The 20704-nt window shown below is 34.5% G+C and overlaps 1 protein-coding gene across 1 annotated transcript in view; it reads right to left on the reverse strand.

Moving 5' to 3' along the window:
• COL24A1 (collagen type XXIV alpha 1 chain) overlaps window positions 1-20704 on the reverse strand; it is a 384669-nt gene that overhangs the window by 245622 nt on the left and 118343 nt on the right. Inside the window, exon 21 of the mRNA XM_055339781.1 lies at window positions 3888-3941. Within this exon, the coding sequence (XP_055195756.1) occupies window positions 3888-3941 (54 nt within the window). The remainder of the gene's footprint in view (window positions 1-3887; window positions 3942-20704) is intronic.

Consider the following 20704-nt stretch of genomic DNA (forward strand, 5'->3'; position numbering starts at 1 on the left):
ATTAAGTGAGATGTGTGTAAGACATCTATTATAGTGCCACATACAGTATTTGTCACTATAGTAGACTAACAAATATAGCTATTATTAAAGCTCCATCTATCACTTCGTCTACACTCAAACTAACCTTCCACAGCAGCTATATTGTACTTCATAAGCTGTCTATTCTCTAAACTTCAGGCTATTTCATCCTTTCATGTCTTTATTAACAATACTTGATTTGTTTATAATGCTCATTCTATGTGAGTCTGCATATTTAAACCTTGATATTTAAACTTAGTGGAGAGGCAATCCAAGACAGTGGAAAAAAAAAAAACCAACAACCTTGAACTCCCCTTCTCCCATGCACACAGCAAATTTATAACTACATATAGAATAAGTCTTCTCAAGAAAAACTGAAGGTTCATTGAACAACTTCTATACAACAAAAGATAAAGGACTGCACACATCAGGGTGGGAGAGATAAAGGAAAGGTAACAGTGGGAACTCCACTCCCATTGTGGTAACCTGCAGCAGGGAGAGATACTACTGAGGAGTTCACATTCAGATTTGCCCACTATGAGGCACAGAAGAAGAGCAGTGGTTTAAAGGGAAACTAGACTATAAGTGAAGGAAATTAATTTACTAATCCTAGAGTGACTGCCAAATGGGTAGGAAATTGCTGGAACTCTCCCCAAAATCAAAAGAGCTGGTGAGCACGATGTTTTACGTTATCCTTCCACGTTGATGGCACAGATAGGCATAGGGTACAGGTGCTCTAGCTAATCTGCTAGTGCCATCTCAGTGCTCCTGGTGTCCTTGCCCACCTCAGCCTCAGTGGTACCCAAAATATGGCCCCAGTACAGCATGTCTGAGGCCCCCACAGCTGTGCCCACCTCAGTTCCAGCTGTCCTATTAACATAGCCATGGCACGGCATGCTCTGGGACCCTGCAGCATTTGTCTGATCTAGCAATCCCATCAAAGGGGTCCCGGTAGTTTGCCTGGGAACCCCCTAGCCTGTGCCTATATCAGCTCCAGCCACCCCATCAAGTCAGCCCCAACATGACATGCTATGGGACTACATAGCCTGTACCTGATACAACCACCCCAACAAGTTGGGACTGGCACAGGACAACCTGGGCCTCCCCCTACCCCAGCCTGTGCCCACTCCATCTGTCCAACCAAAGCAACCCCTCGCACAGCATGCCCAGAAACCCTCCTGGTCCTACTCCAGCTCTAATGTCCTGTTAAGACGGCTACAGTACAGTGCTTCCCAGAACCCTCCTGACCCACGACCATCAAAGCTGCCAGACGTCCAAGTCCAGGAAGCAATGAAAGTCCCTAAAAAATGAACCCACACATATTTTAGTTAAACATATTATAATCAAAACGGCAAAAGTTAAAGACAGAATCTTAAAGGCAGTAAGAGAGGGTACATGCATGGCTCAGTCAGTTAAGCATTCAATTCTTGACTTCAGCTCAGGTCCTAATCCCAGGGTTGTGAGATCAAGCCCCATATCAGGCTCTGTGCTAGGTGTGTAGCCTGCTTGGGACTCTTTCTCTTCCTCTTCCTCTGCCCCCACTACTCCCAGCTCACACATACTCTCTCAGTTTCAAAAGAGAGAGAGCGAGAAATGAGGAAAGAAAAAAGAAAAAGGGAGGGAGGGAGAGAGGGAGGAAGGACAGAAAGAAAGAAAGAAAGAAAGAAAGAAAGAAAGAAAGAAAGAAAGAAAGAAAAAAGAATGTAAGAGAAGAAAGGAAAGGAAAGGAAAGGAAAGGAAAGGAAAGAAAGAAAGGAAAGGAAAGAAAGAAAGAAAGAAAGAAAGAAAGAAAGAAAGAAAGAAAGAAAGAAAAGCAGTCAGCAAAAGAAAAAAAAAATCATGTACAAGGGAAATACCATAAGACTGTCAGCTAATTTTTCAGCAGAGACTCTAGAGGTCAGAAGAGAGTAGCAGGATATATTGAAAGTGCTGAAAGGGAAAAATTTATACCCAAGAATACTCTACCCAGAAAGGTTATCATTCAGAATTAGAAAACAGATGAAGAGTTTCCCAGACAAGGAAACTAAGGAAGTTCATCGCCACTAAACTAATCTTACAAAAAATGTTAAAGAATCTTGAAAAAGAAAAGCCCAGAATTAGAAATAAGAAAATATATGAGGGCAGCCCCGGTGGCTCAGCGGTTAAGTGCCGGCTTCAGCCTAGGGCATGATCCTGGAGTCCTGGGATAGAGTCCCACATCAGGCTCCCTGCATGGAGCCTGCTTCTCCCTCTGCCTATATCTCTGCCTTTCTCTCTCTCTGTGTCTCTCATGAATAAATAAATTTAAAAATCTTAAAAACAAAAGAAAATATATGAAAGAAAAAAATCCCACCGGTAAAAGCAAATATATATGGTAAAGGAGTAGATCAGCCACTTAAAAAGTTAGCATAAAGATTTAAAGACAAAAATACTAAAATCCCTGCACAGTGTTGATAAGAATGTAAATTAGTACAGCCATTTTGGAAAATAGTATGGAATTTCCTCAAAAAAATCAAAAGAGGGGCAGCCGGGGTGGCTCAGCGGTTTAGCGCCACCTTCAGCCAAGGGCGTGACCCTGGGGTCCCGGGATTGAGTTCCACGTTGGGTTCCCTGCATGAAGCCTGCTTCTCCCTCTGCCTGTGTCTCTGCCTCTCTCTCTGTGTGTCTCTCATGAATAATAAATAAAATCTTAAAAAAAAATCAAAAGAGAACTATCATATGAACCAATAATTCCACTTCTGGGTATTTATCCAAACAAAATCAAAACACTAACTCAGAGATAAATGCACCCCTATATTCATTGCAGCATTACCTGCAATAGTCAAATATGGAAGCAAATATGGAAGTGTCCATTGATAGATGAGTGGAAAAAAAGATGTGATAGACATATACAACGGAACATTATTCCATCATAAAAAAGAATGAAATCTTGCTATTTGTGACAACATGGATGGAACTAGAGGGTATTATACTATGTGAAATAAGTCAAGGATAAATATTACATGATTCCACTTGTATGTAGAATCTAAAAACTAAAAGTGAACAAATAAAACAGAAACAGTTGCACAAACTGTTGATTACCACAGAGGAGAGGGGTCAGGGCAGGGAGGCAAAATAGGTGAAGGGCTTAAGAGATATAAACTTCCAGTTAGAAAATCAGCGAGCAGGTCATAGGAAGATCATGTACAGAACAGAGAATAAAGTCAATAATATTTCAATAACTTTATATGATGACAGATAGTAACTACGCTAACAGAATATCACAATTATACTTCAATAAATAAAATAAAAAGGAACTAAAATTTTGTAAATTTCTAGTAATACATATGTGACAACAGTAAAGGAAGTTAAAAATGCTTAGGTTTCTTCAGTTATTTTGTGCTATATATAATTTCTAGGATACTATAGGCTTTCTTATATTTTAATCAGAGGATATTTTATGGATCCTAAAGGGTTTCAGCAGCCAGAAAACTCTCATCCATCTATAGTAGATTATGGCTTTTTAGATTTTTTCATCTCTTCCAAGAAATCCTTTTCTCAGTGATTTATGTTTTTTGAAAATATTATCTCTCTAATCTATGTCTGTACCAAAGAAGGAAAATCATTGTCAATGACCTGAACCAAGAAGTTGGATAATATACTCTAACTAAACAAAGAGTGCCAAAAGAACAACCAAACATGCAAGCTGCTTCCTGATTATCTTGAAATACGCTGAACAGTTCATTAAATGCACCTGTGATAGCTCAAAAATATCCAGACATGTACTGATATAGTTTTATATCAGTAAAGTAGTTTCTTAAAGTAGTTTTTTTTTACCGATTCATTGATATTTGAGATAAAAAAAAACCTCTAAATATAATGCTTTTTTCTCTCTCTTTTTTTTTTTTTACCTTTAATCCTTCAGGGCCATTCTGTCCAGGAATCCCAATATCTCCTGGAAAACCCTAGGGAACACAAAAATATAGAGTTTACTCAATAGCTATTACTGTATATCTGTTAAACATATGAAAATTTCCTTTGCCATTCTCCCATGCCAGGTTAAAGTAATTTTTACTGCTCAAAAACTCAATATTAAAGATGAATTATTAGGCAGTTGTTTTAACACTGGAATACAAAATTGACAAAGTATACTAAAGCAGAACTTCACTAGCTATTCAGAAACAATCTTCAGACCCAAAGAATATTCTCTAATTCAGTCTCATTCCAAAACCATCTACAATATTGCAAAAGGTTCATAATAGGTCCTTTCAATGACCTATGGGACACCCAAGGATTAGGTGAATGTAATGTTAAATTCACTGTTTACTAACTACATGTTAACTTATAGATTTTTGTTAGGTAGAAATGCAAATAACTTCTGTCTGGTGAAAAAAACAACCATAAAGGTTATAAGTTGGTATACAGGATATTAATCAGTTTTGTATCTAACTGAATTATCTTAATCTAACATTCCCATATTTAATCGTTAATAAATACCTGGTTCCTCAAATTCTCTCAAATTCATCTTAGCATCTTATTGGTTTCATCATTAATGAGTTCAAAAAAATTTTCCACCCACGTTTACTTTATATTTGCCTGAGAATCACAATTTTTTAGTTTTTGGAAACTATATTTTAACAGTCTAAAATAGTTGACTCAAGAAATAGAAAGGAGCTGTAGTGTTAAATAAAACTGTGCTGGGGAAAAGCCTAGAATGTTGCTCTACAATGGTTAGATCAATCAATGTTCTTGCTAAAATAATGAATTAGAATGTGATTCATCATGATCAGTTTCAGGAATGAGAATAAGCTAGTAAGTGTAGTTTTACCTCTATTGATTTTGTCATAGATAAAGCTGTTTCAATACTTCCTGCTGATTTGGGCAAAGGAAGAGAAGGCAAGGCAAGTATAAGTATCAGCATCATTTTTTTAAAAGATTTTATTTGATATATTTGAGAGAGAAAGAATGAGCAGGGGGAAAGGCAAAGGGAGAAGCAAACTCCCTGCTGAGCATGGAGCCCAACGTGGGGCTCAATCCCAGGACCCTGAGATCATGACCTGAGTCAGTCAGATGCTTAACAGAATGAGCCACCCAGGAGCCCCAAGAATCAGCATTTTAAAAAGTAAAAGTTGCAAGTAAATATGAATTTGAGCTAGAAAAACTAGTTCAGTGAGGAAGTAAACATGATGGTAATAAAAATGTCCACAAGTAACCTCGAGTCGCAAGGTTGATTTTAGAATACTCACCCTGGGAAGATAAACAAATCAAAAGAGAGTAATACTAACTCATCCATTCAAGATCAGGACAGAAATGCCTTGATTCTGATTTAAAATGTGTAGTCTAGGGGTGCCTGGGTGACTCAGCACTTAAGCGTCTGTCTTCGGCTCAGGACGTCCCTGAAGGGAACCTGCTTCTCTCTCTGCCTATATCTCTGTGTGTGTGTGTGTGTGTGTGTGTGTGTGTGTATCTCATGAATAAATAAATAAAATCTTTTTAAAAATGTGTATTCTATGGAGAAAAATATTACTTAGGGACCTCTGTGGCAAGAGAAAATTCAGTGATAATAGAAAAACTGGTCACCGGACCAGATTTAAGGTTGGGAATAGAATATGTTTAATACAGACTTGTTCATTGCTTTTCTAGTTAAAGGAAATCAGGTTCACTTATGCTTTCTCTGTCTAAGTAATTTTCCCTCATCCTTCTTTACCTGGAAGACTTATGTTATAAAATTGAGTAACATTTTTCCCAAGTTTTTATTTAAATTTCAGCTAGTTAACATACAGTGCAATACTAATTTTAGGTGTAGAATTCAATGATTCATCACTTACATTCAAGACCCAGTGCTTATCCCAAGTGTCCTCCTTAATACTCACCACCTGTTTAATCCATCCCCCCTGCCAACCTCCCCTCCAGTAACCATCAGTTTGTTCTCTATAGTCAAATTATGGAAGAAGCCCAAATATTCATCAACTGATGAATGGATTAAGATGTGGCATGGAATAGTGCTCAGCCATAAAAGAAATGAAATCTTGCATTTGCAATGACATGGTCGCAGCTACAGAATATTATGCTAAGGAAAATGTTGGCCAGAGAGACAATTATCCTATGATTTCACTTATATGTGGAATTTAAGAAACAAAACAAATGAACATAGAGAAAAAAAAAAACCAAAAAAAATTGAATAATATTTTGCTTCCAAATCTTTTTTTGATCCCCAAACCATTACTTAGGTCTCTTCTAAGAAATCTCACACCATCCTAGAGTCCTACAAGGTCACTCAATGTAGTGCTATATTATTTTCTTCAACATATTGTAAGCTTCTTGAAGGCACTTTATGTCTTATGAACTATAATATTTTGGACAACTAGTATAACATTTGGCACATAGTAAGTGCTAAAAGATTTGTTTTGTTTTTGCTGTCATTGTTGAATGACTGACTTGTTTCTTTTGGGAAAAAAAAAAACATGTCTGGTAGCTACTTTTGGCCCCTGGGTACTGGTTTACAACCACTGGTTCAGAGCATCCCCATGGATAAATTCTAAGTTCCTGTCCATCCTGCAGAAGAGCCTGAAACACCCTGTCATTCTAGAAAGCAAAAAGACTATAAAAAGTGTCAAATCTAAGGTTATATTAAAAAAACTGACGGGGGATTGAAGAAGATAACGTTGGGTAGATATGGGATAATATGAACTTCAGTAAGAACAAGAATCACAATGGATTGAAACATATCAAATATGTTTAAATTCATAAGTTGGTAATGATACAACAATTAAAGAACTGCCCATTTATAGAGGATGAAAGGAAGTTAACTCCTTATTTTGAAAACTGGTTTAGAAAGGTGAAGAATCAGGCATTTATTCTACTTTTCCCATATATACTGTGCCACTACTAACCAAATAGTAGTTGAGGAGATGTATTCAGCTAACAAATAAAAAAGGAATGATACAGCAAACATATCTCCATTTTGCAATCCCCTAAATCTAATACATCTGGGCAGATGAGTAATCAGCTGTTACTAACACCATAAAAAAAAAGAGAGAGATAACTGGACATCATGTGCTTTCTGATGAAAGAACACAGTATCGCCTATAGTCTCACCAAAAACAAACAAACAAAAAATGAATGTGGCCAGGCCTCTGTAAGTGACTATCCAGGTCACACGATGGGGGATCTTTAACAGCTAAATTATAAAGGGGGAAAAGGGAATGGAAAGAAAGCTTGTAGACTGAATGAGTCTTATATTAATAAAATAAGCTTACATCACAGTTTTAAAAGATGCACACGTGAATGACAAACCATAAAAGAAAAAAGCACTGCCAAGTTTTGGGAGAGAGAAAGGTTTGTGGTTGGGTTGTGATTCAAAAAAGCTTCTGGGGATAACTGGCAGTTCTATCCTGACCTGTGTAGCAGTTAAAATAGTGTCTGTCTTACAACTGTTTGTGATACACATTTGTTTTATATAGTTCTGCATCTGTGTTTTATTTTTCAATAAGACAGTAAGAAAAAGTTTATTGATGTGACTTCTGGGTAAAATGAAATATTAAGTATATGCATGAATATCTGTTCCTTCTTAGACATTAAAATAATAGTAAAGCAATATTAAAAAGACATAAAGTGCCAAAGACTAGGGGAATTAGAGACAACAAGATGTCAATAATTCAGAAGTCTTTTATTTCTTTTTGTCATCTGGTTGCTGTGGCTAGGACTTCCAGTACCAAACCAAATAAAAGTGGTGAGAGTTGACATCTTGACTTGTTCCTGATCATAGTGGAAAAGCACTCACCTATCAGAATGGCTAAAATCAACAACACATGAAACAACAGGGGTTGGTAATAATGCGGAGAAAAAGGAACCTTCTTGCATTGTTGATGGAAATGCAAACTGGCAAAAAGCTTTGTAAAACAGTATGGAGGTTCCACAAAAAATTAAAAATAGAACTACCCTATGATCCAGCAATCATACTTCTAGGTATTTACCCGAAGAATACAAAAATACTAATTCAAAGGGATACATCCCAACGCATCCAAAGCATCCCAATGTTTACAGTGGCATTATCTACAATAACCAAATGTGGAAATAGCCCAAAAGTCCATCTACTAATGAAAGGAAAAGAAGTGAGGTACACCCGCACACATATACACACAATGGAATATTACTCAGCCATACAAAAAAAATGAAATTTTGAAATCTGCAATGACATAGATGTAGCTAGAGAGTATTATGCTAAGCAAAATAGGTCAGTCAGAGAAAGACAAATACCATATGATTTTGCTAATATGTGAATCTAAGAAACAAACAAGCAAAGGGAAAATAAAAGAGAGAAGGGGCAAACCAAGAAATAGACTCTTAACTATAGAGATCACAGTGATGGCTAATCTAGGGGAGAGGTAATCTAGGGGAGACGGGAGAGGAAAATAAGTGATGGGGATTAAGAAGTGCACTTGCTGTGATGAGCACTGGGTGATGTATGGAAGTGATAAATGACTGACTATACTGTACACCTGGAACTAGTATTATACTATTATGTTAACTGAAACTTAAATAAAAACTTTTTTTAAATAAAAACTTTTTAAAAAAGATATTGATAATCTGATCTTATAGTCATATCAGCTGAATTTTTAAAATTAAAACTTTATTTGAAAGCTCAGAAACACATCAGTACAGCTATTAAAAGGAGAAAAAATATATTTTCTTCTCAAATAGGACACTTTAGAAACTTAACCACAGAACATTTTTATTATGTTAAAAGTTCCTATCTGGGTTACTACCAAGTAAAGGTCTTACCTTTTAAACAACAGATTTTAAAATACAAAAATTAGAATTAACTGGCTCAACTGAACTTTAATGATAACATATGTATATAAAAGAATTTTTTTAACCTCTCAGATTTACCATTCAAAATGTAAATCAAATGACAAGACATGGTTGTCCTTACCAAGAAACAACATTTCTTGTTGATTGAAAGATAAAAAGTACATCACTCAGAGTATAATTTCCATTAAAAAATTATGTTGGCATGAAACTATACAGGAAAAAATTTAAAAAAAAATCTGATAAAGATGCTTTAATTATTTGTTTTAGTTTGAAATAATTTGGAAACCTTTGAAAAGTCAGTATGGTTTCTCCACAGTATGTTTCATTATTTCATTATCTCAGTTAAGTCATCACATCACAATTAAAAATACATCTTAGTGAGGAGAAGAAAGAGTAGCCTCCTTTCTGGTGCCTTTATTTTAGACTGAGATATAACTGACATACAACATTATATTAATATCAGCTGTAAAACACATTCATTTACATGCATATATATTGTGAAATGCTTACCACAATGTCTAGTTAAATCTATCACTACAAATGGTTACAATTTTTTTTTAATCTTATGATGAGAACTTTTAAGATCCACTCCCTTAATAACTTTTGGCAAGAGTTAGAAGTTTGGAAACTAGAGTGTCTAATAGACTAAGTATGTGATATTCTATGACATACATTGAACACTTTCATATTTCTTTGATAAGAGTTAGAAAGTCTCTCTTTTCTACCGAATTTTTAGTCCTCCCGTTAAAAAATGGTAAATGGATAAACAATTTACAAATAAACCCAATGGATAAACTAATTTTGGCATATTGGAAAATGAAACAACCTGGATGTGGCAACTTGGATGAATATTGAATGTGTTGTATATTCTTGTCTCCTTTGTCATAGATTGACTACACATAGGTGGGTTTATTTCTGGGACTTCTGTTCCACTGGTCTATGTCTTTGGTTTTAACGCTAATATCATACTGTTTTGATTATTATAGCTTTGTAATATAGTTTGAAATCTAGAAGTGTGATGCCTGCCTCCAACTTTGTTCTTCTTTCTTCAGATTGCTTTGACATTTCAAGGTCACTTGTGGTTATACACGTTTTAGGACTATTGTTCTTTTTTCTGTGAAAAACACTATTAGAATTAGAGTTTGCACTGAATCTGTAGATAGGTTTGGGTAGTATGGACATTTTAACAATATTAATTCTTCCAATCCATGAGCATGACATATCTATTTTATGTGTGTCTTCTTCAATTTCTTTCATCAATGTCTTACAGTTTTCAGTGTACATGTTTTTCACCTCCTTGATTAAATTTACTCCTAGAGATTTTATTCTTTTTGATGCAATTGCAAATAAAATTGTTTTCTTAATTTTCTCTTTCTGATAGTTCATTAGTGTAAAGAAACACGGGTAAATTTTGAATGCTGATTTTATATACCTTTTTAATAGAAATAGACTAATCACTAATTTCTATCAAGAAGCAGAAAACTGAAGTGGCTTTAAAAATAGTAAGTGAAAATTTGTCATCTGTTTTTAGACTCCTCACATCTGTTTACAGCACTGAGAAGAGTGACTCAGCACTCCCTCAAGTAAAACCATTGTTTTATTATTCTCTAATCACTAAAGGTTGGAAACAAATTCACATGCATTTTTTTCAAGCAAAACCTGGGAACCAAAGTACTAGAGATTCCAATAGTTTCCTGGGAAATCATAAGAGTGCAATATGGTCATTCTTATTTTGGCAGTAGTTAGAAGTTTGAAAGCTAGAATATCCTAGAGTAAATACACGATGCTCCATGGCATATATAGAGCACTTCAGTATTTCTTTGATAAATGTTACAAAGTCTCCGTTTTCTATTAAAAAATAGTCTTTCCAGTTTAAAAAAAATGGTTAAAAATAGTAAATGGATAAACAATCCACAAATAAATAAATCCAATGAATAAACCAATTATCATATATCAAAAAATTAAACAACCTGGGTGAATCTTGAAGACATTATGCTAAGAGACCCCAGATGAAAAAAAAAAGTATACACTATATGAGTTCATTTATACAAAAACTTTAGACAAATGCAAATTAATCTTTAGTTACAAAAAGTAGGTCACTGGTAGCCCAGGAAAAATTGGGGGCAGGAAGGTAAGAGGGAGGGATTACCAAAGGTAAACCAGAAAATTATTGATTTTGACAGATATGTTTGCTATCTTGATCTTGGTAATGCTTTCATAGGTTATACACACATGAAAATATATGAAATCACATAGTTGAAATATACATAACTTATTTATGCCAAATACACCTGAATAAGGTTGTAGCAACAACAAAAAAGGTAATTGGTGTTGGGTGTTTTAGAAAATCATTGCTATGGGGCAGGACACAGTTTGCAATGATTTGAAGACCTTTAGAGAGAAAATAGAATTTATTCATTGAACATGTCCCCAGAAAAAATAGTGAAGTTCAGATTTTAGATTGTTCTGGAAGTAGTAACATATTCAATTATAATAACAGGCTGAAATTAAAGTACATGTTTTGGGAAATTCAAACTTTCCTGATATTTTATAAAGTAGCTTTAAAATACTCTGTTGTTGATAACATGATACTCTATATAGAACTTAAATTTTTAAAAATAATAATTAAAAAAATAAACTATCTAGGAATAAAAAATAAAATACTCTGTTGTTATAGACAGTAGCATCATTTAGGCCATTTAACTTACGTAAATTGTCATTGATTTTTTATATCAATCATGCTTTAAATATGCAAGAACACAATACAGGGCTTAAACTTATCTTCTTAAGTAGTTTATAAGTCTTAACAAAGTAGAAATGAATGTATTTCTTATTTTAGAAAGTCATATTAAAACAAGATAAAATTAATAAATCATTCAAGATAGGGCAACATATAAGTTATGGACTCCTAATGGGCAAAGTTATTCAAAATCTAGTCTGATGCTTTTTGGGCAAAGTTTTTCAAAATCTAGTCTGATGCTTGTATACAGCACATTCAATAAAGATCTGACAGCTTCAATTGATGACCAAATTAAAAATGAATTGTTTGGGGATCCCTGGGTGGCGCAGCAGTTTGGCGCCTGCCTTTGGCCCAGGGTGCGATCCTGGAGACCTGGGATCGAATCCCACGTCAGGCTCCCAGTGCATGGGCCCTGCTTCTCCCTCTGCCTATGTCTCTGCCACTCCCCCCCTCTCTCTCTATCATAAAAAAATAAAAAAATAAAAAAATGAATTGTTTGAATAATTATTTCCAATTCTGCAGTTTCAAAGTTATTCTTTGTCAAAAAAAAAAAACTGCTCCATAAAACTTAACTAGCATAGCTTCTATAGATAGAATAGCAACATATGCAAGTGAGAAAGAATGCAGTCAGAGGGAGAGAGGTACTATAAAGGGAGAATTGCGTTTGAGATGTGGGTCCAAAAAAACATAAGATTTTGTTCTTTAGCATTTGTGGAAGTACATGCCACTTCAGTAATATGGGGAGTTCAAGTTAGAAAGTAGTAATAATAAAAAAAAGAACTAAAATGACCTTTTCTGAGTGAGAATAATCCATGTAAAATTTAACGCCAAAAATAAAATATTTGACAGGGCAGGAGTAATAAATTCACTTTCCCAGGAAACTATAGAAATGAAACTTTAGCGCAGGGCAGCATGCAACTGCAAATTAAGGAACTGTTCTGTCTTCTGGGAAAACCACAAACAAAATATGAGCCTCTGGAAAAATAAAGGCAAAATAAGGAATTCATCTAGGTATCTGGCTTTCTTTCACTTTTTTGTGCTGTTTTGGAACTAAAAAGCCATAAAAAGTGATTTTTTTTTCATTACGATATCATTGAGAATATTTGCAAATGATTATTGCTATTCATATATTTTCCCTTTTGCAATTCTATATTCTTTGGTAGTAAATATAGAACAGCTGAATTCTATTAATATGTAGCATCCTAAAAATCTAGCAAAGAAAATCTAGAAACAATAAAAACAGTGAAAATTCCTTGACACAACATACACTCTCTGAATGACTTGTTTAATAAGACTTTATTTAAATAACATTATCAGTATGCTTGAAGTCACTCTTAAGAGACTGTTTAAATAATATTAACAGTATATTTGAAGTCACTCTTAAAAGAACCTACAAAATCATTTGCAAAGTCCATTTTTATTTTACTGAAATCCACACAAAGCTATACTAAATTTTTAATTTTAAGGTAAACTATTTAGACCATTATGTAATCCTTAGATTTGGATAACTCCTAGTGACAAAAAGCAGTGTTAGACTGGGGAAGGGAGAAACATGAGAGACAGAAAGGAGGAACTACAAAAGTGAACAAAGAAAATTTGAATTTTTAAAAAGATTTTATTTATTTACTTGAGAGAGAGAGAGAGCCCATGAGCAGAGGGAGGGGCGGAAGGGAGGAGAGGAAGAGAAAGAATCTCAAGCAGATTCTGTGCTGAGCGTGGAGACCACACAAAGTTCAATCTCATGAACCTGGGATCAAATCAAGAGTCGGACATTTAACCAACTGAGTCATCCAGGCACCCAGAAATTTTGGGATTTGATAGATGTGTTAACTATCTTGATTTTAGTGATGGTTTAATAAGTTATACATACGTCAAAAATTATCAAATTATACAATTTAAATATATATAGTTTATTATATGTTTTAGATAACCACTGCTCTAGACAATAGTTTGCAACCATTTGAAGACCCTTAGAAAACTTGTCCCTACATAAAAACCGGGAAGTTCAGATTTCAAATTATTTTGGAGGTAATAACAGGACTATGATTTGATACTCACCTTTGGGTATCATTTTAGGTACTCCATGTATATATATTTGACTCATTTAGAATTCTTATATGCTCTTGACATTCAACATACACTAGAGAACAAAATATTCCCTGGTACCATACAATGTGTATTGTGGAGACTCTATCTCAGATTCTCCCTTTTTCAGTGTGTGTAGGTTTGTGGCAAGGAGTGGGAATGTTAGATGATTTAAAAAGTTGATTTATATTGTTATGAGGAACTGGCATATATCCATTGCCTACTTTTGTTTTAAGTGCACAGCTACAGCTCTGGGAAATCCTATTCTCGTTTCTCCAAATATTCTCGTTTCTAAAACCATACTGATTATCTGAGATTCAGACTTATATTTAGCCTCACTAAAAGAATGCACTTTATTCCAAGAACCTGGCCTTGGAGCTACAAGCAATAACTGATCAATACACTGGGTTATCTTCTTTTGGAGAAGGGAGAGTATATTTTCAGCTGTGTGGGTGACTGTACTCTGTTACCAGAAGCATTTTAAAAACTGGGGGACCTGGGTAGCTCAGTTGGTTAGGCATCCAACTCTTGGTTTTGATCTCAGGGTGGTGAGATTGAGCCCTGCATTGAGCTCCATGCTGGGTGTGGAGCCTGCTTGGCATTCTCTCTCCCTCTGCTTTCCCTCTCCCCTCTGCCCTTTAATATGAAAAAAAAATGTATAAGTGGGAAGAATGGTATATGTAGATACTGGGCATCAAAGATGTAGAAGGCATCTTCTTTTTTATCTGCTCACCAGCTCTTTGAAAAATTACTCTTCCCCAATTTGTAGTCCATACAGTTCTGGTCCCAATCCCAATTTCCAGGGGTGAGTAAATGATCTAAATCTTGCCAATTACAGTACTCCAATCCCATGACGACTGTAACTGATTTAAAGATGATCATGTAATCCAAGCCAGATTGGCTGGAATCCACCTTAGAATTTTTGCTAGAGCTATAAAGAAAAAAGAATGCTTTCTTTTTGCTAAGACTGCCTAGAATTGCTAATGGCCACCTTTTCCACAGTGTTCTGTGACTCAAGCCAAAAGTAAGGCTAAGAGATGGTGAGTGTCTTGATTATATTAATCAATCTCTTGTATCCAGCCAAATCTCTAGGCACATGCATTGCTGGACTTCCTGATTACATCAGCCAATCCTGAGTTTGGCTTAAAACTATTTGAGGTAGGTTTTGTCATTTTTAATGGAAACAGGCTTGACTAAAACACTGAATTATTTGCAGTTTTTTAAATATACCTAGCTTCCTCATATATCTGTGCTGGAATAACGCTTGCCCTCTGTTTCCATTTGAAAAATGCTATTTCTTTAAGTCTTTGCTCAAGCAACCATACTTCTTGGAAGTCTTCTTTCACTTCCTGCTCCAGGTTCTCTCATCATATAATTTGTTGCCAACTCAAATATAATCTGTGAAGCTTTTCATGGTTCCCCTTAGACAGAATCAGTAGCTTGTTCCTTTATATTCATACAGAACTCTAATATAGCCATACAGTACCAATGACTCTATATTGTAATTAAGAGTTTGTTTCCTTTTTTCCAATAAAATGTGAGCTCATAGAGGAAAATGAATATATCTTATCTTTATACCTCTAATATTTAACTTAACATGCTGCTGGCATACAATTCTCCATAGTCTCTTGCATTTCAGTACATTATACAAATGAGATATCGACTATACATCATTCCAGCCTGTCTTTTCAGAGATTTCTATATAGAAAAGATGGCCATAGTGTCTCCCTCTGTAGCAAAAGGCAGGAATGATTACTGTCCATACAATAATCTCTTTCTGGAATACATTATTATTTTTTTTGTCACTAACCATTATAAAAGATTGTTTCTCTAAGTTCAAAGTTACTCTTATGTAACACAACCATTGCAATATGCAAATGTCATCTAGCCCTCTTCACATCATCCCATGAAAAGTAAGGCTCCGTGAATCATGGCAAAAATGCTTTTACTCTGGAAATGACTATTAAGAATAATAAACAGTCTTTCGTCTCTGTCCCAGAAGTCTTGCATCTTCTAACAAAATCTGTGAAACTATCAGGCTAACTTGCTGGCTTGGAAATAGGATAAAATTTCAGATCCTTTACAGTCTCTGACAATTCTGGTGATAAGAATGGGATACTGATGGAGACACAGCCTTCCTTTAAAGAGGAAGTATGAGGGCCTTATCAGATGATTGAGATTTGAGGAAAGTCCATGGGAATAGGCAATGAACATGTTAACCAAATTGCATGGTCAACCAGGCAATAAATGATCCTCTACTTTGCTGCCTGCTAAAAGGAGGAATTAGAGGAGATGGCTATAGGCCAAGTACTAGGAGCAGGAAATATCTTCAAAGACAGTTGTCTTCATTGTTGCTAACTCTCTTCTGGGTGGGAAGATTTCTTCATCAATCTAGTGAGCAAACTCAAGTCTACCTCAATAGAACAATGGTACTAAGTACTATTAGTAATAGCAACAAATAGTACAAAGATTCATTCTGGATAGGTAGAAGAGTCTGCCCCCTTACATTCAACTGTTATGGAGACTCCCACCTACAGTGAGTATGAAAGGACAGAAATTTGTGAGCACTATGGGCAGAAACCAGGCAAGTCAATAAAAATTCAGCTTGTTCATTTGGGAGATCGGGGGCAGGTTCCATATTTTTTCACAATGCAACAATTGGAATATTAGGCTTGACTACCTAGCTCCTGAAGCCTCTGTCTTGATATCACTTCGAATCAAAGACCTTATGCAATTTGACACCAACCTAGTTTTACAACCTTATCTATCACTCTATACCAGGAATCTGTCAGCTAGTCCATTTTATTTACTGTTTTATAAACCCATTATGCATATCAGCTAGATGTCTAGGCTCTGTGCATATGATTTACCCCACCTGGAATGCCCTGCCATTTATTCATCAACAATGTAATTCAAGATCCATCTTTTCCTTAAATCCTTCCCTAATTCCTCCATCTCATGGTAATCTTTCTCTACTAATAATGAACTATAGTAACTACTTATTTCTTACATGATGACTTTAAGATTATTTAACAGTATATGTATATATCTTGATTTTTCCTAATTTGCTATAAATTGCCTTAAATTATGGACAATATGTTAGTTTTGTGGATATCCTATAGTGTTTACTAGGCATAGCTTTGTACACAGTAGGAACTAAAGAAATGATTTATTGACTGATTTAATCATATTTTCTTTCAGCACCAGGTTTTGAGTAACAACTAAAAACATCAAATTACCCAACCAAATCCAAGTGATGAAAGATAATGAAGAAGTAACTGGTTTAAGTAAAGGGAACCCAACTGGACTAAGATCTATGTAGATCTTATGTAGGCTGGCTTATTCAGGTTAAGTTCACTATGGTGTTAAAATGGACATTTAGAGGCATGCCTTTGCTTGATGTGAGCAGACTCTCCAAATGAACTTTGCTATTTGTCTCTAGTGAAGACCACCTTGATAGAAAAAAAAGGACCCACTGCTTGGCCATTTCTGGTATCTCTGTGACTGGTGGTCTCAGCTCATTTTTGTAGTCAACACTTGGCCCCACTTACCAAGTACATCATCCAAAATTCAACGATTTGGCAATCTCAGTAGTCCAGTCTAACAGCTGAATCAACAAACATTCTAACTATCCTACTACCACATTTGAAGGTAGTCTGCTGCCAGAACTGGGAGAAAGCATGGGGTTGGTACTCAAAACTGACACTTACTATGCTTAAAGAAATAGAGAAGATTCATGTACAGCATTTTCCATGTGTTTTTGTTAAAAGCAAAGAACTAGCATGGAAAAAAAATGTAATCTTATGTTTAAAGTATGTGATGCATTTTGGGACATCTCTAATATTTACAATTCTGGAAAGGGCTAAAAGCACAGATATGTTTACTTCTCTGGTATAGCAATTTTACTTGCTTAGAATAAGTAAAACATTACGAAGAAAAAACAGTTTGAAAAAATAGACTGAAGTGAAATTTGTTCATATGATCTTTAATGATGAACAATCTCTTCAATGTCCATGACAAATAACAGCATTTATAACAAAAGTTTCAGAGTGCTTTGCTTTCACTGACTTATGAAAATGGAAGCTTCTGAACTAGAAGTTACTAGCAAGAAATACTGGCTAGTCTTGTTTTGTCTTATTGGTAATATAGATGACAACTTGTACGGTATGATTAATTTGAGGAGCATCAAAGTTTCTAAAAATCTTTCCCAGCTCACTAAACGGCACCCTAAATTCTACAATTCAAGACTCATTGCATTAAGCTCAGGTCTGTTTGGTGTTAAAATGTAAATATCCTTGAAAGGGGATTGTATTGAAGTTAGCTGTTCTGCTATTTACTGCTTGAAGTAAAATATATTTATCAGGTCTTTAAATATATTTAAATATTAATATTAATATTTAAAATACATTTAAATATATCAGGTCTTCCTTTGATAGGAAAAGAAACACCGGTTATTTGAGATGGACAAGAATTCATGCTGAAGAGGGAAAGAACATAGGAAGACCGGCGGCTGTAGGAATCAAGTTATTTCACTATTTTACAATTTTCTCTGGGAAATAAACTAATTCTAGACTTTTAAAGAATTAACGGACTTCTAATTTTTCATTTGATCAAACATAATTAATTTTGATGTCTGGGAAAAAAGACAGATGGTGACAGTGGAGGTGTTGACATAATCTGAATTGAATATTGATTTCTTGAATATAAGTTCCTTGAAGTCAAGATCAAATCTAATGGACTTCAGCATTTCTTTTTTTTAGTAATAAGAATATAATGAATATCTCAAAAAGATCTGTTGAAAAGAAATAATTAGAAATGCCTGGGTGGCTCAGTGGTTAAGCATCTGCCTTTGGCTCAGGTCATGATCCTGGAGTCCTGGGACTGAGTCCCACATCGGGCTCCCTGTGTGGAACCTGCTTCTCCCTTTGCCTGTGTCTCTGTCTATGTCTCTCATGAATAAATAAATAAAATATTTTAAAAAAATAATTAGAACTGGATTGTCAAAAGAAGAGCTTAAAAGGAAGAGCTACTCCTATAGTTAGGTAGACCTTTGGGTTCTAAGGATCAATCACATCTAGATGACTGCCAATCATATTGTGTAGAGAGAATGTCAGAGATCCCTGCCAAGATTAAAAATCTAAAATATGCATGGGTGGTGGTTTCTATCAGACCTACTGTTTAATTCACCAGACTACCACCTGCAGACATCAGGTAGATTGTGGAGATAGACTGCAGACTACCACAGCCCCAGTTGGAGATGCTATGTCAGATGTTGTATCATTAATACAGCAGATTACTAAGCCCTTCTATATTTTGTAATTGATTTGGTAATCACTGATTTGGCAAATGCCCTCTTTTCCTTTATAATTAAAAGAAAATAAAAAATAGCCCCATGCATTCACATGGGGCCCTTCCAATTTGGAAATATAAGATCATCTTCACAGAAAGAGATACATAATTTATAAGATTTTACCTTTCTTTCCTGACCAAGAAAAAAAAAGGTTGAGCACATATATAAATATTTTTAAAATGTAATGGCATATGGGAAATAATCATTTCAATCAATCACAAAAAAAATTAAAAATCATGAGGCTATTTTGTGGATTTACATGGAAGTAAATTTGAAAACCTAGATGAAACAGACAATTTCCTAAGGACAATTCAACAAAGGTAATCCCATTAGAGATAGCTTAAAAAGGTTAATTTTTTTCGAAGCAATAGAAAAATTCATCAAGGAACTACCTTATAGAAAAGCATTGATTCCAGATGGTTTCACAGAGGAATTCCACCAAACCTAATAGATAAGATAGTCCCAATGCTCCATGAATCACTCCAGAGCACTAAAAATGAAGACTTCCTAATTATTTTGATGAAATAAGTATAACACTAATAACTAAGCTTGACAAAGTACCAAAAAAGATTGAATATTATAGATCAAGATCACCTACAATTATTGATGCAAAAATACAAATAAATATTAGTAGCATTAGCATTGTATCAGGAAAATTTTTTAAAACTGCAACAGAAACTAGTCATTATGTAGAAATAGTCAATACATAGACACTATACAGAATAACCATTATATGGAAAATAGTTAATAGAAAATCCATTACTATACCATACAAATAGATCTAAAAAGAAAAAAAAAATATATTAGTCTCCATAGATGTTGAAAATATAACAAATACTTAAAAAATATAACCATTCCTGACTAAAGAAATCACTCAAGCAATAGAAATTAATAAATATTTATTTACATGATAAAATATAAGCATATTTTAATTCTAATGCCAGAATTTACTTCATGAGTGATCACTATAGTACTTCCATTAGGATCAGGAACAAGGCAAAGATGAACACTGCTTCCAATTCTTCAACATTCTACTGGAGGTATTACAATGTCATTAGAATGAGAATTGAATTACAGGTATGAGGACTGAGAAAGAAGAACTAAAAGGATCTCTATTTTAAAATTACATGAGAGTATGTCTAGAAAACTTTAGAAAATCAATGGCGAAATTAACTCAAAGATAAGAAACTATTAAGGTACCAGGATGTAAAATTAACATTCAGAAATCAAAAATCTCCATATCTATACAAAAACCTGTTAGAAAAATCCCATTTACAATAGCTACAAAAGATACTTGAGAACAAATTTAATAAAATAAATCTATATGTACAAAACCTTCATGGGGAAAACTTCAAAATATTCTTTAAAAACACAAAAGGAGACTTAAACAAAGGTATTCATTATTCTTGGACTGGATGATCCAATATCATAAAAATGTCACTGCTCCCTAAATTAATCCATTAAGTACAAATCAACAAAAATAATAATTTTTTTGTGAAGCTAGTTATGTTGATGCTAAAGTTTATATGTAAAAAATAAGTATAGCCATGAAAGCACTAAAAAAGAAAAGGTAAGAGAACTTATAGCCTTTCCAGATATTAAAATATACCATAAAGTAGTATTACTTCATAGGTACCAAAGTACCATAACACATAAAAGCTTTAATGTACCAAAACTTAATTTGTTTTGATTACTACAGCTTTGTAATATAGCTTGTAATCAGGAAATGTGATTTCTCC

The sequence above is a fragment of the Nyctereutes procyonoides genome, unplaced genomic scaffold, assembly GCF_905146905.1.
Source record: "Nyctereutes procyonoides isolate TBG_1078 unplaced genomic scaffold, NYPRO_anot_genome, whole genome shotgun sequence".
Classification (NCBI taxonomy): Eukaryota; Metazoa; Chordata; class Mammalia; order Carnivora; family Canidae; genus Nyctereutes; species Nyctereutes procyonoides.